The 20,206-nt window shown below is 39.0% G+C and overlaps 1 protein-coding gene across 6 annotated transcripts in view; it reads left to right on the top strand.

Moving 5' to 3' along the window:
• Ube2k (ubiquitin-conjugating enzyme E2K) overlaps window positions 1-19,653 on the top strand; it is a 66,145-nt gene extending 46,492 nt beyond the window's left edge. For 4 of the 6 annotated variants that reach the window (XM_039091716.2, XM_039091717.2, XM_063272925.1 and 1 more), the window contains 4 exons: window positions 3,038-3,120; window positions 12,599-12,698; window positions 15,069-15,197; window positions 15,423-15,698. In XM_039091716.2, the coding sequence (XP_038947644.1) occupies window positions 3,038-3,120; window positions 12,599-12,698; window positions 15,069-15,197; window positions 15,423-15,497 (387 nt within the window). In that variant the 3' untranslated portion in view covers window positions 15,498-15,698. Of the gene's footprint in view, window positions 1-3,037; window positions 3,121-12,598; window positions 12,699-15,068; window positions 15,198-15,422 lie in introns of all 6 variants that reach the window. The other 2 variants (NM_001106006.1, XM_063272927.1) reach the window with 2 other exon arrangements.
• The last annotated feature ends 553 nt before the right edge of the window (window positions 19,654-20,206 follow it).

The raw sequence follows: 20,206 nt of genomic DNA, 5'->3' as shown, positions 1-20,206 counted from the left end.
CTGTGTTCCAGGGCAGCAAAAGCTGCATAGTGGGACCAAAAAACCCCCCAAAGGGGTGATGTTTGTCTGTGTTGACCCTGTTGACTTTAGGGACATGCCTTTCTCTGCCTCCCAGTTACTGGGATGGAAGGTTGGATACCCCCACATCTGGCTCAGCCAGCTCATCATCTCTCTCTCTCTCTTTCTCTCTCTCCTTTTTTTTTGCTTGCTTGTGTTGACACAATTTCTCACTATGTACATCTGGCTTGGCATGTAAGCCATGCTTGCCTGAACCTCTGAGCAAACCAGCTGTTTCTGCCTCCCAAGGGTTGGATTAAAGCATGATCCATAACATCTGGCTTTTTTTTTTTTTTAACAGATTGGGATTAAAGCATGTGCCATATCTGACACTTGTTTTTGTTTTTGTCCAGAGAGTCTAAGGTAGCCCAGGCATGCCTAGAACTCTCCATAGCTGCCCTTCAGCTTGTAACCCTTCTGCTCCTAGGGTGTGTCATCCACCTGGCTCTAGGTTTTGCTTCATCCTGCCAACCTTTTTTTTTTTTTTTAATTTTTGATACCTTAGTTTAGGACTTATAGAAAGGGGAGAAATGGTGGCATGGAAAGCACGGGGACAGAATGCAGAATGCTAGTGTGTTCAATGGTGTCTCATCAGTGTGCCACTGGTGGGTGTATGGTAGATGATAATCAAGTGTTTTTGGGTCAACTCAGTTCAAAATTATCTGTCCCAGGAATTTAGAATGTCAGTATAAGAATTCATTTAACAATTTTCTTGGTCCTATTCACTCCTTCATTCTGTACATGTATTACTTCAGGAAGTAATATATAAATGACTTTCCTCTTTAAAAAACAAAGATACAGTGCTGTGCAGCATAGCTTAGTGATTAGAGGTCTTGCCACTAGTGTTCCCTGGGTCCTAAGTTTGAGACCCAACACCATGGCTCTGCACTGCCTACAAGAACAAGATGAGTTAACTTGCCTAAACTGTACTCCAACACCTTTGTAACAATTTAAAATCCTTTTTTACAGAAGTTAGTCATGTTAATGCAACTTTAAGATCTCTCCACCCAGGAATCTGAGTCAGGAGGATCCTGAGTTTACGTTCATTATCTTATTAAAACAAAATAAAAATACTATTATTATTATAAAAATATTATTTTATTCTCATTGAAAAGGATGAAACACTTCGTGAATACAAAGCAGCTGGGTATGCTAGAACTCACCTTTAATCCGAGCATCAGGGAGACGTGGCAGGCAAATCTCTTAGTTTAAGCTTGAGGCCAGCCTAATCTACATAGTGAGTTCCAGGCATATCAGGGATACATAATTAGACTTTGTCAAGAAATAAATAAGTAAAAATTACAGAATGCTGTGCTTTCCTTGAGTTATTACCATTAATGTTAGCGATTATTTGATGTCTTTATAAGTTTAACTTATTGACTGGAAAGTTGTTGCAGATTTAGTGCTTATATCTATCTAACAAAGAAATAGTTGGCTGTAGGGTGGAGAGATGGCTTATGAGTTAAAAGCTCTTATTTTTCCAGAGGACCTGAGTTCAGTTCTTGGGACTCAAGTTAGGCAGCTTACAATTCCTGCGCGCACGCGCGCGCGCGCACACACACACACACACACACACACACACACACACACACAAATAAGTTAGTTTTTTTTTTTTTTAAAGAGATGGTAGGTGGTGGTTGCACATGTCTTTGCTTCTAGCACTTGGGAGGAAATCAGATCTCTGAGTTCAAGGCCAACCTGCTATACTTAGTGAGGTCTGGGGCAGCTGGGGCTAAACAGAAAAGCCCATCTGGAAACAAAATAAAAAAAAATGAGAAAACAAACAAATAAGAAAATGGTTAGTGTGCATAGCTTCACTTCACGTTGCTGCATTTGACAGAGCTCTTGTTCTCTGTGTTGACAAGTTTGCCATAACTGTGTGTTTTCAAGTGTGAGACGTTTAGTGTTGGAGCTGCCATAGCCAGTGAGTGCAGGCAGAACTTGTTATCAATCAAAGACCAGTAGGGCAGAAAAAAATGTAGTTGTGAAGTCACAGGTATACAGGGAGAAGGAAAGGGTGCTGTGAAGAGCCTAGGGAGAACTGGTAGGTGACGGAAGCTAAAGGATGAGCTAGTATAGGGAAGAGGCAGTGTTAGTGAGTCACAGCACGCAAAAGTCAGGAGAAGTAAGAAGACTTGGATAGGACGCTGAGACCACAAGGACGATAGAAGGCGTATGGACCCTGGCTGTGCTCTGCAGCCATGCTAGTAGTACGTCCTCCCATTGAGTGAGTGAGCCAGGCCTAGCACAAATAGTCAGAACTGGAATGAGCATTCTTTAGAGGATTATAAACAATGTGCAGAAGGTAGAAATCATTGAATACATTGAAAATGTTTATTACTTTATTCTTAAAGTCCTGGCTGGTATGGACTTCCTTGCAAACCAGGCTGGCCTCCAATTCTCACAGAAATCTCTCTGCTTTTGCATCCCCAGTGTTAGGATTAAAGATGTAGGCTACTACACTCCCCTTTTTTAGTGGTGTTTGACACATTGGAGTAGGTCTTCAAATATTTGTTGAATCATCTAGAAATGTTTCAGAATAATTCGTATAGAAAAATTAGACCATTATAAACCTTTTGTGCATACACACCCGCTTTTCTTTAAGCCTGGTTTGGACCTTACCTTATACTTGTGTAGGTATCATTATCTATTTGATTTTACATGATATTGTAATATAATGGATTTTATAGTCTATAATTTCTCATATCTAGGGTAATACTAGATACAGAGTAAATATCTGATAATTTGTTTGTTTGGATGTAGAATGTACATTAAAAACATTTGGCCTACTGAAGAGTTTTTACTATATGCCTTCTTGGAATAATGTCATAAAAGTATGTCATGTCATATATCTTGGGACATCATTTCTTCAAGGTATATTCTACCTTATTGGGTTGTTTGTTTGTTTCCTCTTTTTTTTTTTTGTTTTTGTTTTTGTCCCCCTTATTACTTAAAAACTCAAGTGTGCTTTATATTCTAGGTCCGGTTTATCACTAAAATATGGCACCCTAATATTAGTTCCGTCACAGGGGCTATTTGTTTGGATATCCTGAAAGATCAATGGTAAGAGATCTCTGAATTTGCTTTCTCTTCTCTGTCTCATAGGAGAACCAAGACTATAAATGTTAAGTGTTACATTCCAAAACATAGGTTATACCTTAGGCACTAATTTATAAGTTCTCTTAAGTACACCGAACATCATATTTTAATTGAGATCACGATAGCTCTTTAAATGGATACATTTTTAAGTAATATCAAGTGCTAATTTTATATTTAAAAAATCTTGTTTCATCTTTTTATTTTGGTAAATTTCCTTCTCTGTTATCTTAGAAAGGTATTTATAATGGATTAGAAATGTAAGTTGAAGCAGTTATCTTTAAGATAAAATACAGGCAAAAGTTGTCCAAAGTTGTATTGATGGAATATGGTTAAGGTTCGTAGGTGTTAAGGTACTTTTGCAAGGTACTTAGGTAAAGATATTTTCTTTACCTAAGACTTGTCTAGTTATTTTATTTTGCATATTTTGGCTTTTGACATGCGCGTGTATATGTTTGTGTGTGCATGGGTGCACATGAATACATGCTCACATGTATGAACATGCTACAGTATGTTATGGAAACCAGATTGCAACCTGCAGGCATCTATACTCTGCACTTTGTTCTCAGGGCCGATCTCAAGGTAGCAGTGGGAAGCAGCAAGCACCTTCGCTGGCTGAACGCTTTCCCTGGAGTGCACTCCCATGTTTGCATGCATGTGCTTTCGCACACTGGTTTTTTTTTTTTTTTTCCTTTTAAAAGAAGGTTTTGCTGTGGAGCCCAAGCTAGGGTTTGAACTGAGCCTCTCCTGCCCTACCCTTAAGAGTATATTCATCCTTCCTGTGGCTATTGAGTATTTAAGAGTTCCTGTTTTTGTAGCCATCAAATTTCAATCTCCCTTCTACTTGCACGGCTGTGTGGCTATAAGCAGATTTGTGTCTTTTAGCTTTCTCATTTTTGAGACGAGGCTAATGAGGTACACATTGGCCTTTGAGAACTTGGTTTTGGATCATGTATGGATTTTAGAATGAAGCTGGTACTAATTTTAGCACTAATTAATCTGATGGTGTTAGGTATAGACATAAATTTGCATTCATAATTAGTATAGAATCTTATTAGTAGAAAAACTGTCCAGAAGTACAAAATGAATTCAAGTAAAGTATTTCACACTTGTGACTCCAGTGCTTGGGAGGCTGAGGTGTGGTGATGGTAAGTTAGCAGATAGTCCTCACTGGGGAAACACTGCTTTGAAAGGGGAAAAAGAGAAGTGACATCATCAAACAAAGGGAAATAGTTTCAGCCTCTATACCTTCATGACTATTTGACATCGGTGCACATTTGCATGTTCTGTTTGCTTCCTGGATGTCCATTGCGGGTTTCCTTGTTTTTTCATAACCTGCTAGTTTTTTCTGTGTCTCCTGGTTCTTTGCACATGAGGATCTGCAGAGAATCCAGAATCTTCTTTTCCATCTTTGCTACTTGATGAACTCTAATTTCATATTTTCCCAATTACAAACTGGAAAGTTACCAATATTCTTCCTATTTATTGCTATTTATTTTTACATTTTTAAACATTGGTGGATTTGTGCATATGTAAGAGCATGGAGAGAGCAGAGGACAATTTCTGTAGTTGGGACCCCCTTAGTACATCAAACCTGGCAAGACTTGGTGGCTAGTACTTCTATCCGTGGAACCATCTTGAGAACACATAAGTATCTTTGTTACATTCCAAGCTCGTGCTGACGTCTACTTATCTGTATTTGAATTAATAATAAACATTTTAAGTGTGTTAAAAATGACCACCTAAAACCTGCTCTTCTTGTGGTTAGGGTGCATAGTTTTTTTAAAAAAATCTCAGCATTCAGGAGGCAGAGGAGAGATGCTCAGCAGATAAAAACAGTGGCCAACATCTTGGGTTGGTGTCCCAGTACCCACATGGTATAGTGCCGTGGCTTGGATGTCCTCCTCTGGCTGAGGGAGTGCTCGAATCACTAATGGTTCCCAAATAAGCTGCAGGCAGAACGAACACTATACACAAAAGTAAATAACAAGATCCTTTTTCTCTTTCCATAGTCTTCCTCTTTTGGATTCTTTTTCTCTCTTTCTTTTTTAACTGACAGAGGATCTCACTGTATAGCCTTCACTATCCCGGGGTTTCCTTTATAGACCAGCCTGGTCATCTCTGCCTTCCAAGTACTGGGGCTAAAGGCATGCACCATCATCTCTTGCTTGGTTTGTCTTATTTTTTCTTCTGTTGTTGTGTACTCCTGTCTATAAATAAGACTTACATCTCACAAACAACTTCCTTACTATTGCTTTGACCCACATTCAATGTTGCTTGACACTTGTCTGGATGATTACAGGAACTGTCTGTCCCCTCCCAGTCTTTCACTGCCTTAAGCAGGCCATTTCACATGAAAGCAATCTGGGCATAGAATTTACTTGCCCGGCTTGCTCCATAAGTTCTTTATCTACTGAGCTGATTCGTTGTCTCCAAACCAATATATCTTGAAACTGCATATTTCCATTTGAAGTTTAGTACTTCATAAAATAGAATTAATTATCCTCATGAAATCCTAGAAACCTCAGTGAACTGCTGATGCAATCAGCATTTGAGACAAGAATGAATAGAATGTAAGAGTTTTTTCGTAAATTTAAATTTTCACATTAACAAATTTAAATTTTAAAGATTAATCTAAAACAATAAAAATAGGCATTAATTCTATTCAGAGATGAAATTTCTCTGTTCTTTAGTGTTGGCCAAGTAGGTTTGTTGATATTTGCAGTAGTTATTTCAAAGTGTCAGTGAGAATATCATTGGTAGAATTGTACTGTTTAAGTATGGATTTATTTGCTTATCTGCCTTCTGTCTGTCTGTCCATTTGTCTGTCTAACCAGACAGAATCTTACTATATAGACCAGGCTAGTCTGGTCTATATAGTAGTCTCTGGTCTACCTGCCTCTGCTCCCTTAGTGTTGAGATTTAAGACTGTACCACCATGCCTCATTAGTATTATTTAAAAAAAAAAAGCAATTTTTTTTGAGAATTTCACATATATACATTAAAATATGATTCTGTTCCTTCTTATTTTATCCCTTCAACTCCCTGAATACCTCCACGCCATGTTCTCCCGACTTTGTTTTCATTGGTCTTCATTTATTTATTCACCCATTTAGTTATTTGTTTTTGGCCACTCCCGGCCCCCCCCCCCCTTTACTTTTGAGACAGGAAGCCAGAAATAGGTTTTGTATATCATACCACCACTGTCAGTTCCTTCTGAAACAGGGTCTCTTTGAAGATGAGGAGATAAGTCATTTTAACTACGTATTTGGTTTTATAACTTTGGCAGGTGACAGGCAAGTGTACATGTTGACTATTCTAGATTTTAAAAGGTGGTAGGAAAATAGAATGTATGTTACTTTTCTGCTGATGTGATAAAATACCATGATCGTGCGCACCTCAGAAATGAAACTATTTATTTTGTCTTATGGGTCCAGAAGGTAAGAGTCCATAATATTAGGGACCAAATGGCAGCAGGTAGCCAAAACAGCTGCCTTTCACATATCCTTGGCGTAACAGCCAGAGAATGGACTGGGAATAAGGAAGCTATAAAGTCTGCTTCTAGTGACTACATTGTCCAGGAAGGCTTTAGATTCCAAAATTTTCATAAACTTCCCTCAGTGCTATTACTTGGGGACCAAGTGTTCAAATACATGAGTCCATCCAATTTGAAATACACTCAAACCAACGTAACAAATGCGAAAACTCTCAGGCTTGTTTTGAGTCCTCCCCTTGAGTACATGCCAGGCATATTGCATATTCAGCCCAGATAATGCTGTCATTTCTTGAGTTCCTGTCTCCTTTCTTGACAATTTTCAGATCTCCATGTACACAGAGTAATTTTTGAGGCTCACTCCATGAGGATTTTTTTCCATCTTGGTTGTGTGTTTTTGAGCCACTAGCTTCTTAATGGCAGATAGCCCTTGTCACCAGCATGGGGCAACCATTCCCAAATATATAGAGTATCCTGAGGGATTGTGGGAAAGGGACACATTGTTTCATCCTGTCCATTTTTAAGTCTGTGGTTAAATGATGTTAAGTTATATATACCTTATACAGATAATTTCCAGAATCTTTTCTAACCTAAAAGATAAAACTATAAATTTGAATATACTAGCTGCCTTTCATTAGAATCATAAAGTAATTTGACTGTATATGTCTGATTTATCTAAATTCATATAGTTTTAAGGTTTAGCTTTATGGTAGCATTGCACATGTCACAAGATTATATTTTAAAGTGAAATAGTTTAAACTAAAATACTTTTCTATTCATTTATCAGTGGAAAGTGCTTCACCTTTGAGCACTTGTGTCTGAGGCTGTGAGCGTGAGTGTGTGATTGTGTTGAAGTCTCTGCTTCCCTCTCTTTGGCTCTCTTTGCAGAAGTAGATTAAGTTGGATTAACTTTTTTTTTTTAAATTATCACTAATGTCATTTCACTTTTTTAAAAAGATTTATTTCATTTATTTTATGTATATGAGTACACTGTAGCTGTCTTCAGACACACTAGAAGAGGGAATTGGATCCCATGACAGATGGTTGTGAGCCACCATGTGGTTGCTGGGAATTGAACTCAGAACCTCTGGAAGAGCAGCCAGTGAGTGCTCTTAACCGCTGAACCATCTCTCCAGCCCCAAATACAATTATCATGAAGCAATCTTCTTGTGTTTTGTTCTTAGTTTTTTGTTTAGGTCTTTTTTTCTATTAATGTATAAGATTTTACTTTTTTTTTTTTTTTTTTTTTTGGTGCTGGGGACCGAACCCACTGAGCTACCACTGAGCTAAATCCCCAACCCCACATGTTTTTTTTATATTTGTATTGCAGTTACGATTGTTGCTATGAGCGTAATTGTTTGGATAAGAGATTCTCTTTTTGTATCTTTTTTGAGATGGGGTTTCTCTGTGTAGACCCGGCTGTCCTGGAACTCACTCTGTAGACCATGCTTAACTTGAACTCATAAATATCCACTTGCGTCTGCCTCCCGAGTCCTGTGATTAATCACGAGCACCACCACTGCCTGGCTGATGTGAGGTTCTTATATTTCGAACTTCTTTTACTATTTAAACTTACTTTTTTAAAAAATAAAATTTAAAAACTATTTTTATGTATATGAGTACACTGTCGCTGTCTTCAGATACAACAGAAGTAGGCATAGAATCCATTACAGATGGTTGTAAGTCACCATGTGGTTGCTCGGAATTGAACTCTTGACCTCTGGGAAACAGAGGTCTTAACCCCTGAGCCATCTCTCCAGCCCTTAGATTTTCTTAAAAGAAGTAATTTAGTGTCTGAAAAGATGTCTCAGTTGTTGAGAACATTGTTTGCTCTTACAGAGGACCCAGGTTCAATTCCCAGCGCCTACATGGCAGCTCATACCTTTTTATAACTCCAGTCTCAGGGGATCACATACCCTCTTCTGGCCTCTGCATGCACCAGGCCTGCCCTTGATACACAGGCATACATGCATCTAAAATACTCATATATATAAAATAAAATTTAAAAAGTATAAGTACTTTAGCCAAGTTATGCATATATACACACACACATACATACATGCATACACACACAAACATACATAATATGTATATATGTATGTATAAACTATTTTCTTTATAGTGTTTCTCCAGAGGTTACTATGTGATACTTTATCACTATATTTTAACAGACATTGTCTCCAAAAATTAAAAAAAAAAAAAAACCTTTGAAAGCACATAAATTATTTTCTTATTTAAATATACGAGTTAAGCATGGTCACCCAACGTCTGTAATTTCAGCGTGAATTTGGGGCCTTGTGAGGGCACAGAATGAAAATCTTTTTCAGTGCTGAACCAAAAAATTAAGATTGGGCAAAATTTGGTAGACTTGGCCTTAATCTCAGACCACGCCGTGTTAGAGTTCTTGACCTGGTTCAGTTAACACCATAAAACAAAGCAGAGTCCACTCACTTACTAGGGAACCAGTTTGTGTCGCACATTGCAATTTAATGATGTTATACTTGTGTCTTATTTTTGTAATTGTTTTGCTAGTATAAGTTATCTTTTTGCTGATAAATCTAGCTTACTTTTAAATGTGCATGTGCCTTTAAATGCAACCTTTTAATTTTTTAAAAATTATTTCATTTTGTTTATGTATGTGTGTACCATGTGCATGCTTGACTCCTGTGGAAGTCATAGAGAGTGTTGAAACCTGTACTGTACAGATATAAGCTGCCATTCATGTGTGCTGGGGACTGAGACAGTGTCTCACTATGGAGCCCTGGCTCTCCTGGACCTGCCTCTGGCTCCCAGGCACTGGGATTAAAGGCGCGGGCACCGCACCCGGTTCTGAGTGAGTTTACTCACTGAAGCATCTGTCTGTCCGAGATTGGTAAAATATTAGAACTAGAGTAATAGACACCTCTTCAGGAATGAGTTTTCATCTTTGTAATAGTGGGAAGAAAGATACAAATACTTAGGGTTAAGTTTGCCTATATACATTTCAACCTTTATTTATTTAAGAGCTTATTTATTGTCTGTGCATATGATGTGGGTGTGGGTCTGTGTGAAGGTCATAGGACAGCAATGTGTAATCTGCTCTTTCTTTGAAATTTTATCTCAGTCCTGAGGATGAACTTGGGTCTCCAGGTTCATCGGAAGTGATTTTTTGTCTATTTAGCTGTCTCATCGTCCTCAGAATGTGCTAAAAATATATCACAACTCTAGGTTGAAAATTAACGTTGAAGCTCTTAGGAAATTGAACATCTAGGTCCAGACAAAATCTGACTCTCTTGTCAGCTAGGATCTAAAGCAGTGCAGCTGTTTGCGTAAATGGTAAACCAGGCTAGCCTCTGCCTCCCATGCTCTTGGACACTAAACTGCTTAAAGATCACATACTGTGTTTTAAATACTGATTCAGTGTGTGAATCTATTTTATTTACTCCACTCTGCTTTTTTGTTTTTTTGGGACAGGTCTTGGGCCAAGGTAGCCTAGAACTTTTTATATAGTTGAGCATTAACTGTAAGTCTTGGTCTTCTGTATCTACCAAGTGCTAGGTATAAACGTTTATAGCACTGTGCCAGGAAGTGTCAGCTACTTTGTAAGCATCAAGCCAGGTCTCCCCAATTGTTCTAGCTTCCCTAGAAGAATAAATTAATCAGTTAGAAATTTTCATTCTAATTATTTTCCCCTCTGCCCTTATATTAGACAGACTCTTTATATTAGGGTAACCTTATTCCTTCATCACCCACATTGCTTGGATTATAGATCTATGCTACCATGTCTTGCTTTCCTAAGATTATTTGAGAGACTGATGGATAGTGGATATTTTAATATATGAAATAATTAATATTTGAAATATTAATATATGAAATATAGACCTAAATTGTGTGAAACGTACTTTATTGGTGAAGAACAGCTGCTGCTGATTAGCACATGAGGAACAGTGTTCTACAAGTAACTGTCTTTCGTCATTTTCATGGGACTATTTGCTCAGACAATCCTATCTTCTAGTTATGCAGGCCTTGGGTGAGGAAAATGCTCATTTCTTTAATCCCTAAGTCGTCTATTGAGCATGAGTAATACAGCCCTGAAGTTACTCCAGTTGGGAGGATGAGACAGGAGGATCCTGTTTTTCATCTGTCTTAAGATGACATAGTAGACTATATCCATAAAACCATGTCCCCGTTCCTGCTCATGCCACCACTCAGAGGAACATTTACTGAAATTCACTGCTTTACACATGCTGCTTCCAATCAGTTGAGGGTTTTTCTATTACTTTCTTTCCTTTTTATTTCTTTCTTTCTTTTCTTGCCTAAACATCTAGGCTTGTCTGTTGTGTATTATTCATGGAAAATGAAAATAGTCACTAGGGGTTGTGTTTACTTTGATTTAAGGAATTAGGAACTCAACCACAAAAAGCTGGTTTAGAACAAACCTTTGTGTAGTTAAAAATTGAGCTTAATGTGGCTACAGTTAGAGCTGAAAAGTAGTGTGCTTGCTTTCCCACAGCCTTTGTGTGACGGTCCAGCACCTCAACTAGAGGTTGCTACTGGATTCTTCAATGTGTGTTAGCGTGCTATTCACCCTTATTTTACTTTTTTTTTTTTTTTTTTAAGATTTATCCATTTATTATATACGAGTACACTGTAGCTGTCTTCAGACACCAGAAGAGGGCATCAGACCTCTTTACAGATGGTTGTGAGCCACCATGTGGTTGCTGGGAATTGAACTCATGACCTCTGGAAGAGCAGTTGGGTGCTCTTAACCTCTGAGCCATCTCTCCAGCCCTATTTTACTTTTTTGAGGTAGGGTTTCTTTGTGTAGCCCTGGCTGTCTGGAGCTAGCTCTGGAGACCAGGCTGGCTTTGAATTCACAGAGATCCACTTTCCTCTGCCTCCCAAATGTCTCATGCCATCACTGCCCTGTTAGCATTGTAAATATTTCAGTATTAGTGAAGCAAATTTTAAATAAATAATTGTTTCATAAAGACCAAGGTTTTTGTTGTAAATATATTCAGGACCATGACTAAAATTATAAGATTCATTTTTATTTCTCATGATGTTTGTGCTTTGTTGTGGGTATATGAGGTCCATGTGGGAGCCTACAGAGGCCAGAGAGCATCAGGTCCCCTGGAGCTGCAGTTTCAGGTTATTTGCTAGCTGCCAGCATGGTGCTGGGACCTTTGCAAGAACTATACACACAGATTAATTCTGAGCCATCTCTCCAACCTCAAGTATAATGTTTTAAATAAAGATTTGTTCTAGTTTGGAATATTATGGATTGAACAGAATTCTTGGAAGGCAATTTATCATTATTTATCATTATCATTATTTAGCATAAAACTGGTTAAGGGCATGCACTGCTTGTTCTTCAGTGGTCCAAGATGAATTCCTGGTACCCATGGTGGGTGGCTTACAACTGTGTAACTCCATCAGGAGAAGATCAGCCTCTGTCCTCTATGCACCTGTTACTCATAGTCACATACACAGACATAATTAAAAGTATAGAAAGTCCATGTTCAGTATTAGTAACTTAGATTTATGTCACTTCACTGTGAAATATGGGTAAGGGATTGAGAGGGCTCACTTAGTGGTTCTCATAGAGGACCAGGCTTTGGGTCTCAGCATCCATAGAGTGACTCAGAAACATGTCTACCTAGTTCTCACCTCCGTGAGCACCAAATATGGGTCCATACATACCTGCAGACAAAATCTAAGAAAAAAATGAAGACTGACATCAGTAGATAAAGCTTACAGGGTAGGTAAATAAAACAAGCAGAGAAAAAGCAAGGTCAGGTCAGGATGAGGTGACTTGAATTCTTAGAAATTGGCTTGTAAAAATAAAAATTTGGCAGTTATACAAACTACAATTTTTAGTTCTAGTATATTTTGTTTCAGTTCAGAAAACAGATGCCATTTATGTCATTCAAAGTCTTTTTAACTGGAATATTTTTCAAATTTGAAATTTAGGGCAGCAGCAATGACTCTGCGCACAGTATTATTGTCATTGCAAGCACTGCTGGCCGCTGCAGAACCAGATGACCCCCAAGATGCAGTAGTAGCAAATCAGGTAAGAGCAGCTGAAAGGCTCTTAGAGCTCTGTGTGCAGCGCTGACGTTTGATGTCAGCATGTGAGAATTCTCTGTTGGGACTAAATTTGGAAGTAGATTCTTTTAATGGAATAATTTTGTCACGTATAATAAAATCATGTCATATAATAAACAAATAACAATAAACAAAGAATAAACAAATACCGGTTAGGAACCCCACTTTTCACTGATGTCCAGATCTCTGCATTGCAGAAGTTTTTCATGATTCAAGCTCTTCGTGAACACTTGACTCTACGTGCTGTTCTTGGCGTTCATGAGTCTTTGCGATTGTTCTTATGTCATTGTGTTGCTTTCCTCGCTTCCTCTTTAAGGAAACATCAGCCAGCCTTTGACATTGTAAAAATGTCCCTTTAAAATGTTTTTTAGTTTGGCTGGAGAAATAGCTCAGCACTTAAGAGCACCGACTGCTCTTCCAAAGGACCCAGGTTCAAGTCACAGCACCCACGTGGCAGCTCATAACAGCCTGTATCGCTAGTTTCAGGGGACACGGCACCTTCACATAGACATATATGCAGGCAAAACATGAATGCACATGAAATAAGAATAATTTTTTAAAAACGTGCTTTGTTAATGTGTGCTCACAGCACGTGGCTACAGGTCAAAGGACAACTGTTCCGTCCTGTACTCGTGTCCTTGGCTGCTGAGCTGTTGTTTCAGCTCAAATTTCTTTGTCCTCATGGCTGTTTAAGGGGGTGAAAAAAAAGACTTATTTTTAAAATTCTGTTCCTGTGTCTCCGGGTATGTTTAAGTGCTGGGAGTACCTGTAGATGTATCAGGAAGGTTCTGGATACCCTTGAGTTGAAACTAGACCACAAATGTTGGTGTTGGGAATTGATTTCTGGTCTTCTGAATAACAGCAAGTGTTCTGAGCCGTCTGTCCAGGCCTTCCTTATGGCTTTAAGTATCTATCTGCTTATTCTTTTTGATCATGCTCCCTCAGTTCCACTGCTAGACTAAACTGCTTGCAACTACCGCCTCTATTCCTTAATATTTGGTAGCAATCTTTCCTGAAGTTTAGCTCTGATTTTCCTGCATATTGAGATTAAATTGAGATATAAAATAAAAGATCACTTTTGAAAAAATTATTTATGTTATGCGCATTGCCTGAATGTATGTGTCTGGGGGTATTGGATCCTAGAGGCACAGGCAGATGTGGACTTCCATGTGGTGCTGGGAATTGAACCCTGGTCCTCTCGAGTCCAGCCAGTTCCTTCAACCACTGAGCCATCTCTTGTCTTCCATAGCTGACTTTTAATACCTAAAATAATGCTTGTGTTGTTTGTTAAAAAGTATTGCTTGAAATACATTAGGTACATTGTCTTACTTTAAGATAGATTAGCCTTTTGGTTTGCTAAGAGCTGGCTATGAGTCAGAAGCCCTCAATCTTAGCACTCTATAGTTAGAAGTTGGCAGATCTCTAAATTTGAGGCAAGTCTGGACTAAGTAGAGATAGCATGTTCTATGCTAGACAGTGCTACAAATTGTGAACTGTTGTATAGAGAGAAAGCAATGTCAGGGGAGAGGTACAGTGGATTTACTCAGCCTCTGCTCGTGCTAGAGAGCTGGATGGCTCAGGTCTCAGCCCCCACAGCGGGTAGCTATTACTGTCCTCTTCTTGGCCTTCCTGGCATTTCAACATGTGTTCATCTACACAAACAATGTAAAACAAATTTAAAAATGGTACTTTGATAAGAAATATTAAAATGAATTTACCTTACCTTTTTCAGTTTCATGTGTGAAATCTTTTCTCGAAGGGCTCTTTTGTGAGTTTTTAAATTGTCTTCAAAAGTAATGTAAGTTAGACCTTTGAGTGTTCTGTTTACTTTGAATTCTGTACAGTACAGCTCTATGCATCTAGCTGTCTGTCAGAACTTGAGTTCTGCCTAGAAGCATATCTGATGCTATTTATATTTATCAATGTTATATTTATCAGCTAATGTTTATGGAACTTTACATGCTACTGATGTTTGTTGAGTTAAGATGTATTTTGCTGTACAATGATTAGAACATTTTGATAAAGTTCATTTAATATTAGATGTTTGTTCAAAGAGTATTAACTTTGTCTTTTATTTTCACAAAGCTTCATTCCTTGAATGGCATTTCTGCAATGGAAAGCGACACCTTTTGTGTTTTGGCACATGGGGTACTGGTAACTGGATTTCTGGACGTGGGCTTACTAAGCTAATACTCCCATTGATCTCTACAGCCCAGACCAAATGAGTTACATCTCAAACATAAATGTACTTTCTTTGGAACAAGCATGGCATAATTGAGCAGCTGTGGTAACTCTCATTGTACTGTCTTGTTAACTGCATTTTCTATCCACATAGTACAAACAAAATCCTGAAATGTTCAAGCAGACAGCTCGACTTTGGGCACACGTGTATGCTGGAGCACCAGTGTCTAGTCCAGAATACACCAAAAAAATAGAAAACCTCTGTGCTATGGGTTTTGATAGGGTAAGTACCAGAGGAATTGACTTTACTACTCATTTCAAACTTTCAAACTTCTGCTTACAGAAGGGGGCTAGCGATTTTAAAAACTTGGTTTTGGCTAATAGTGTTTTGTTACTGGCATCAGTGATGGTTGCTTCCAGGCATTGGAAGAGGGAGAATACATGACTCTCAGTGAGGAGAGGATTTAGTGTTCATGGGATGTGATTGCTCTTGTCCTCTTCTTTACAGAACGCAGTAATAGTGGCCTTGTCTTCAAAATCATGGGATGTAGAGACTGCAACAGAACTGCTTCTGAGTAACTGAGGCACAGGAGCTGCCAGCCACGCTCGCCCCTTCCTGAGGAGCGTCCACACCTGTCATTTTTAGGATTCTGCATAAATTTCTTTTAAACTGGCATTCTTGCCTAATGATGTTACCTAGGCACCATTGGAGACTGCAAAAAAAAAAAAAAAAATTACCTGCTCTGTAAATAAAGCTAATTAAACGTCTGTGTAAATTTAAAAAGGGAAAATACTTTAATTTTTTTCTTGGTAGTGTAAAAATCCTTTGAGCTAAGCTAAAACCATGGGAAAACATGCTACTTTAGTGTTTAGCAGTGTGACAGACTAGTGAGTTTGCTTCAGGGTTCTGTTGAGTAACTAGGATAACACTCGAGTGTTGGCCCTACCTTGTGGAGTAGCATCACAGTCCCTCAAGCCTGAACATGGATCCTCTGTGCCTGTGACTTACTTGCATGCTTGACCTCTTAGAACGGGTAGCTGAAAGACCACCCTTTTAAGCGTTAGGACATTTTTGAATTATGAGATTTATCCTGATTTAAAGATGGTGACCTAATCAGAGCTTTTTCGTCCCTGTGGACTGGTGGGGACTGTCTTTTTTCCTTGTCACCATCCAGAGTGGAGAGTCTCATGGTCAGTTTCTTTTGTGTTTGGTGGGAAACGTGCTGAGGAACAGTGTCCCGTGTTCCACTTTTAGCTCATAGGTTTGGAATGTTTTGTCCAAGCTCTTCACTTTGTAAGTAGGAATGTAACAAAGGAGCTGCCAATTTCATTTCTCTTATAAAAGGAGAAAATACTTGATGTTGCAGTATTTCCAGATTTAATAAAAGGACACTGCTTAGTTTTTCAGTGATTTTGACATTAAGTTTTAAAATGATAAAGTCTTTGGAAACTTGAAGGGTGCAGCACCTGTCCCCTCGTGCTCAGCCTGAGTTGGGCGTGACAGTTTTCTTTGTCAGACACTTGAGTTACTGCACTCCCCATGTTGACACACGAAAGCTGTGGTGTCTCGCTGTACATACCAGATGCACATAGGAACAGGGGTGTGCTCTAAATCTAGCTTTTTATGATGTTTCTGATAATGTGAGAATTGAAACTTTACCTTTTCTTGTACATAGACTTCCTGTCCTTAGTAACTGTCGTATCTCATTCTAAGTTCCAAAGCTTGAAAATTAATAGTTTTGCAAATTGGTTTTGCAAACTCAGATACTTAATTTAACCATCTTTATTAAGGTTCAAGTGAATTTATGTAGGCAGTTGTTACATAGGAGATATAATTAAAGATTTTGAGAACCAATGCATAAATTACAGAAATGTAATGGAATCAGACTGAGTTAAAGTAAGGCTGTATGTATATTGAAAGTCATATTCTAAAAGGTTTGTTTCTCGAAGAGTTGATTGATCTTATAGTCATGAAGTATTTCAAAAATACTTTCTGAACCTATTAACTCAGCATAACTTCATTTGACTTTTAATAATCTCGATACTACAAGCAATAAATGAGCCATCAATACATTACATTACAGATGTGAAGGTTCTTCCAGCAGCTCATAAGGCTTTCCCAGTCAACAGTGACTTGGGCTCGCTGCCCTGCACTAAGCTCAGGCTGCTGCTCCCCATGTCTGTGATGCACACATTCCCGCCCGCGGCAGCTACATCCTTATTGCTGTAGGTCATTTTATAAAGATGCCAAAGGAGACAAGGTTTTCTTTATTTTCAATAGCTGGGACTTTGTCTTTTTCTTTATCTTCTCAGATAAGCTGGAAATGTCAGAAATTCTGGACCGTTGACCTCCGTTGTCAGTTAGGACTGTTTAATGGAGGGTGGTAACATTGATATTTAGGTATGGAAATGCATACATCTTCCTTGCATTCCTCTCTGCCTGCATTGTCAGGGCGTAGTGTCTGGGTAGACGTCAAGCAGCACCACTTTGTCTTGGAGGCAGCTGTTTCTACTTATTGTCTTTTTTTTTTTTTTTTTTGGTTCTTTTTTTTCGGAGCTGGGGACTGAACCCAGGGCCTTGCGCTTCCTAGGTAAGCGCTCTACCACTGAGCTAAATCCCCAGACCCTTTGTTTTTTATTTTATATTTTTTGCATATTGGTTTCAGACAGCTTCCATGTGTGCATATAACATGGTGTCATAGATTTTACATGATTATGCTATCATCTCTGTGACCCTAGAACTTGGGTGTGAGAACCATGAACTCAAGGCTGTCCAGGTTTCATACACCAGGCTGCTTGGGGGTTTTCTTCATTTAATATGATCATAGACCTTCTGTGGGACTTCCTCACTGTTCTCCTGGTGGTCTTTTTATTCTTTTATTTCCCATCTTGTAGGTTTAGTTCATCTTAAAGCAGAGGCTTAGGCTTCTATCCTGGTTTTACATACATTTAGGAAAACTACTCAAAATCTAGATCTAGTAAAACTTGCCCCGATGGAAATTATTTTTGTAAATTTCATTTGAGAGTTTATCATCTTAGTGAGTCCTGAAAAGGTTCTGTCTTGGTCTAGGCGTGGTGGCGCCTTTACTCCCATGCTCTGGAAAGGGAAAGGCAGGCAGCTTCTGTGAGACACCTCGTGGGAGGTGTGTGTCCAGTCTTAACCCCTACTCCACAGTCTTAGTGAAATCCCAGTTAGGATTCCTTGGTACTCGCTGGTCCTCTGACATGCTTTTACATAATCCAGCCTTTTTTTCCTGAGCCTATGCCTGACTTTTAGTATAAAACTTTGAGCATGTTGGGAACTTTGAATTCAAAAAACATGTAAGTGTTTGGAATCAAATATTTTGCCTTTGAGAAGTGTAACTTACCTATCAAATGAGATTAAAACATTTTTTGAAATTTTTTTATATTTCTGATTGTTGATGGCATTTAACACTATGCAAAAACTCAAGTATCTGCAGAAAACAGTTGACAGCGGGCTTCGCTCCCACTGTAGAACACAGCGTGTTATATATCACTGGTGAGGCTGTTGACCAAGTTGACAAATGTGGAAGCCGGGTTGTGAGCGTAGGCCTCACACAGCTTTTAAAACTGCAGGAGAGTTACGGTTTTGCAGTCTAGTGTAGCAGCACAGAAGTGAAGTTTCGGTAGGGTACGGGCTTAATGCGAATTTGGGAATCAGCAGTGGAGTCAGGTATACTGTACATAGATGGATTCCATGTGTAGATGGGAAAAGGAAGGTATCTGTTCATACTGAGCTTTATTTCATGACTGATAAAACTGTTCTGTATTAATTACTTTTTCTAGTTCCAAGGAGTTGATCTTTCAAGTCACATTTTCATCTTTCAGAATCTGGTTTAAGTCAGCGTGTGCCCATCAGCCTGTTGGTGTCACTGAGGAACAGCCTTTTCTCGAACAGTGTCTACGGTTCTGATGCACAGATACACTGTTTGCAGTGTTGCAATGCAGAGAACAAACTGCAGCTTACATTGGTGCGGGTGAGGGTGGGGGTTGTTGGCGTTTCCCTTACCTATCTTGCTACTGCTTTCTCAGACTGCCAGAACCCCTGCCTGCAGGCGTCACTGGAAGGTGTCCCGATTGTGTTGTCTGTGGCATGGTTACTCCCACCACGCTGCTGTTTGTCCTCAGGTGTGGCACAGGTCTCTTTGGTTCTAGGCAAGTGGATCAAGTCACTGCACTGTGCTTTCACTGATCGTGTCTGCTTACCGTCACCTACTTATACAGGCATCATAAAAGCTAGACAATTTCTTTGGGGGAAAAGAGACTTATTTAATGTAATTTAAAGAGTTTTCCAATAAAAAATGGAATATTATTAAATATCTATTTTTAGCTTTCAGCCTTTGATGGTGCTTTGTCGTGCTTTGCTGGAAGCTACTGACGTTATAGGGATTTCCATTAACCTCACTTTGGAAGAGCCTTGCTTGTTAGCTTCTTTAGGTCTCTGAACAGTTTGTTAGTGATGGTAAATTCTGTAGGAGGGTCTATTCTGAGCCATTAACTTCTTGTAAGGGGAAAACGGGCTGGTTACCAGAAACACTGCTGAAGCAGGGCGGCTGTGGGTGGAGGGTCGGGCGTCTGTCTTGAGAATTAAAAACTACGAAACACTTTTGTATACAAATTTTTAAAAAAAAATAAACACATTTTTAAAGATGTTGAACTTTCCCCCTTATTGGGAATTCTTAAAAATAAATGCATGCACATTCCCCCCCGCCCCCCGTCCATGTTTGCTATCTTATTTCTGGGTCTTATTTCTAGACAGGAAGTAGTTCATCACCTTAAACAAGAAGCAGGTAGATGCCCTCAACAGCTTCAGAGTGATGGTTTGTGTGCTAATAGGTAGGTTCTGTGAATTGTGTCAAGTCTTTGAATTTCCAGGGGTGTAGGTTTCTAGGCACCCTGCTCATTTGTACTAGAACACTACTGAACTGCATCCTGAGCCGGTGTTCAAGTTCTCCACTCTGCATTGTGTTTGAGGCAACACTATTCAGGTTTCATACTCCTTACCAGTTATGGAAAGGTCATTGTACTATGAAAACTTTGAATGCTCGGTTTAAGTTAAGATGATTGAGCTAGTGGTGTTGGACATGATTTCAATACTCAAGAGGCAGAGACCGGAAGCTCTGTCTGAGGCTAGCCTTGTCTTTACTGAGCTCCATAGTTAGACCCCATCATCAACAAAAAGCCAGTTTTTTTCTGATCCTGTTTTCACCTAGGTAAGTATTTAGTGTTTTACCGTATTTGTAAAAGTCAGATGGAATGCAGAGGGATATC

This window comes from Rattus norvegicus, chromosome 14 (genome assembly GCF_036323735.1).
Source record: "Rattus norvegicus strain BN/NHsdMcwi chromosome 14, GRCr8, whole genome shotgun sequence".
Taxonomy (NCBI): domain Eukaryota; kingdom Metazoa; phylum Chordata; class Mammalia; order Rodentia; family Muridae; genus Rattus; species Rattus norvegicus.
Note: the sequence above shows the minus strand (reverse complement) of the source record. Positions and strands in the feature narration are given on the sequence as shown.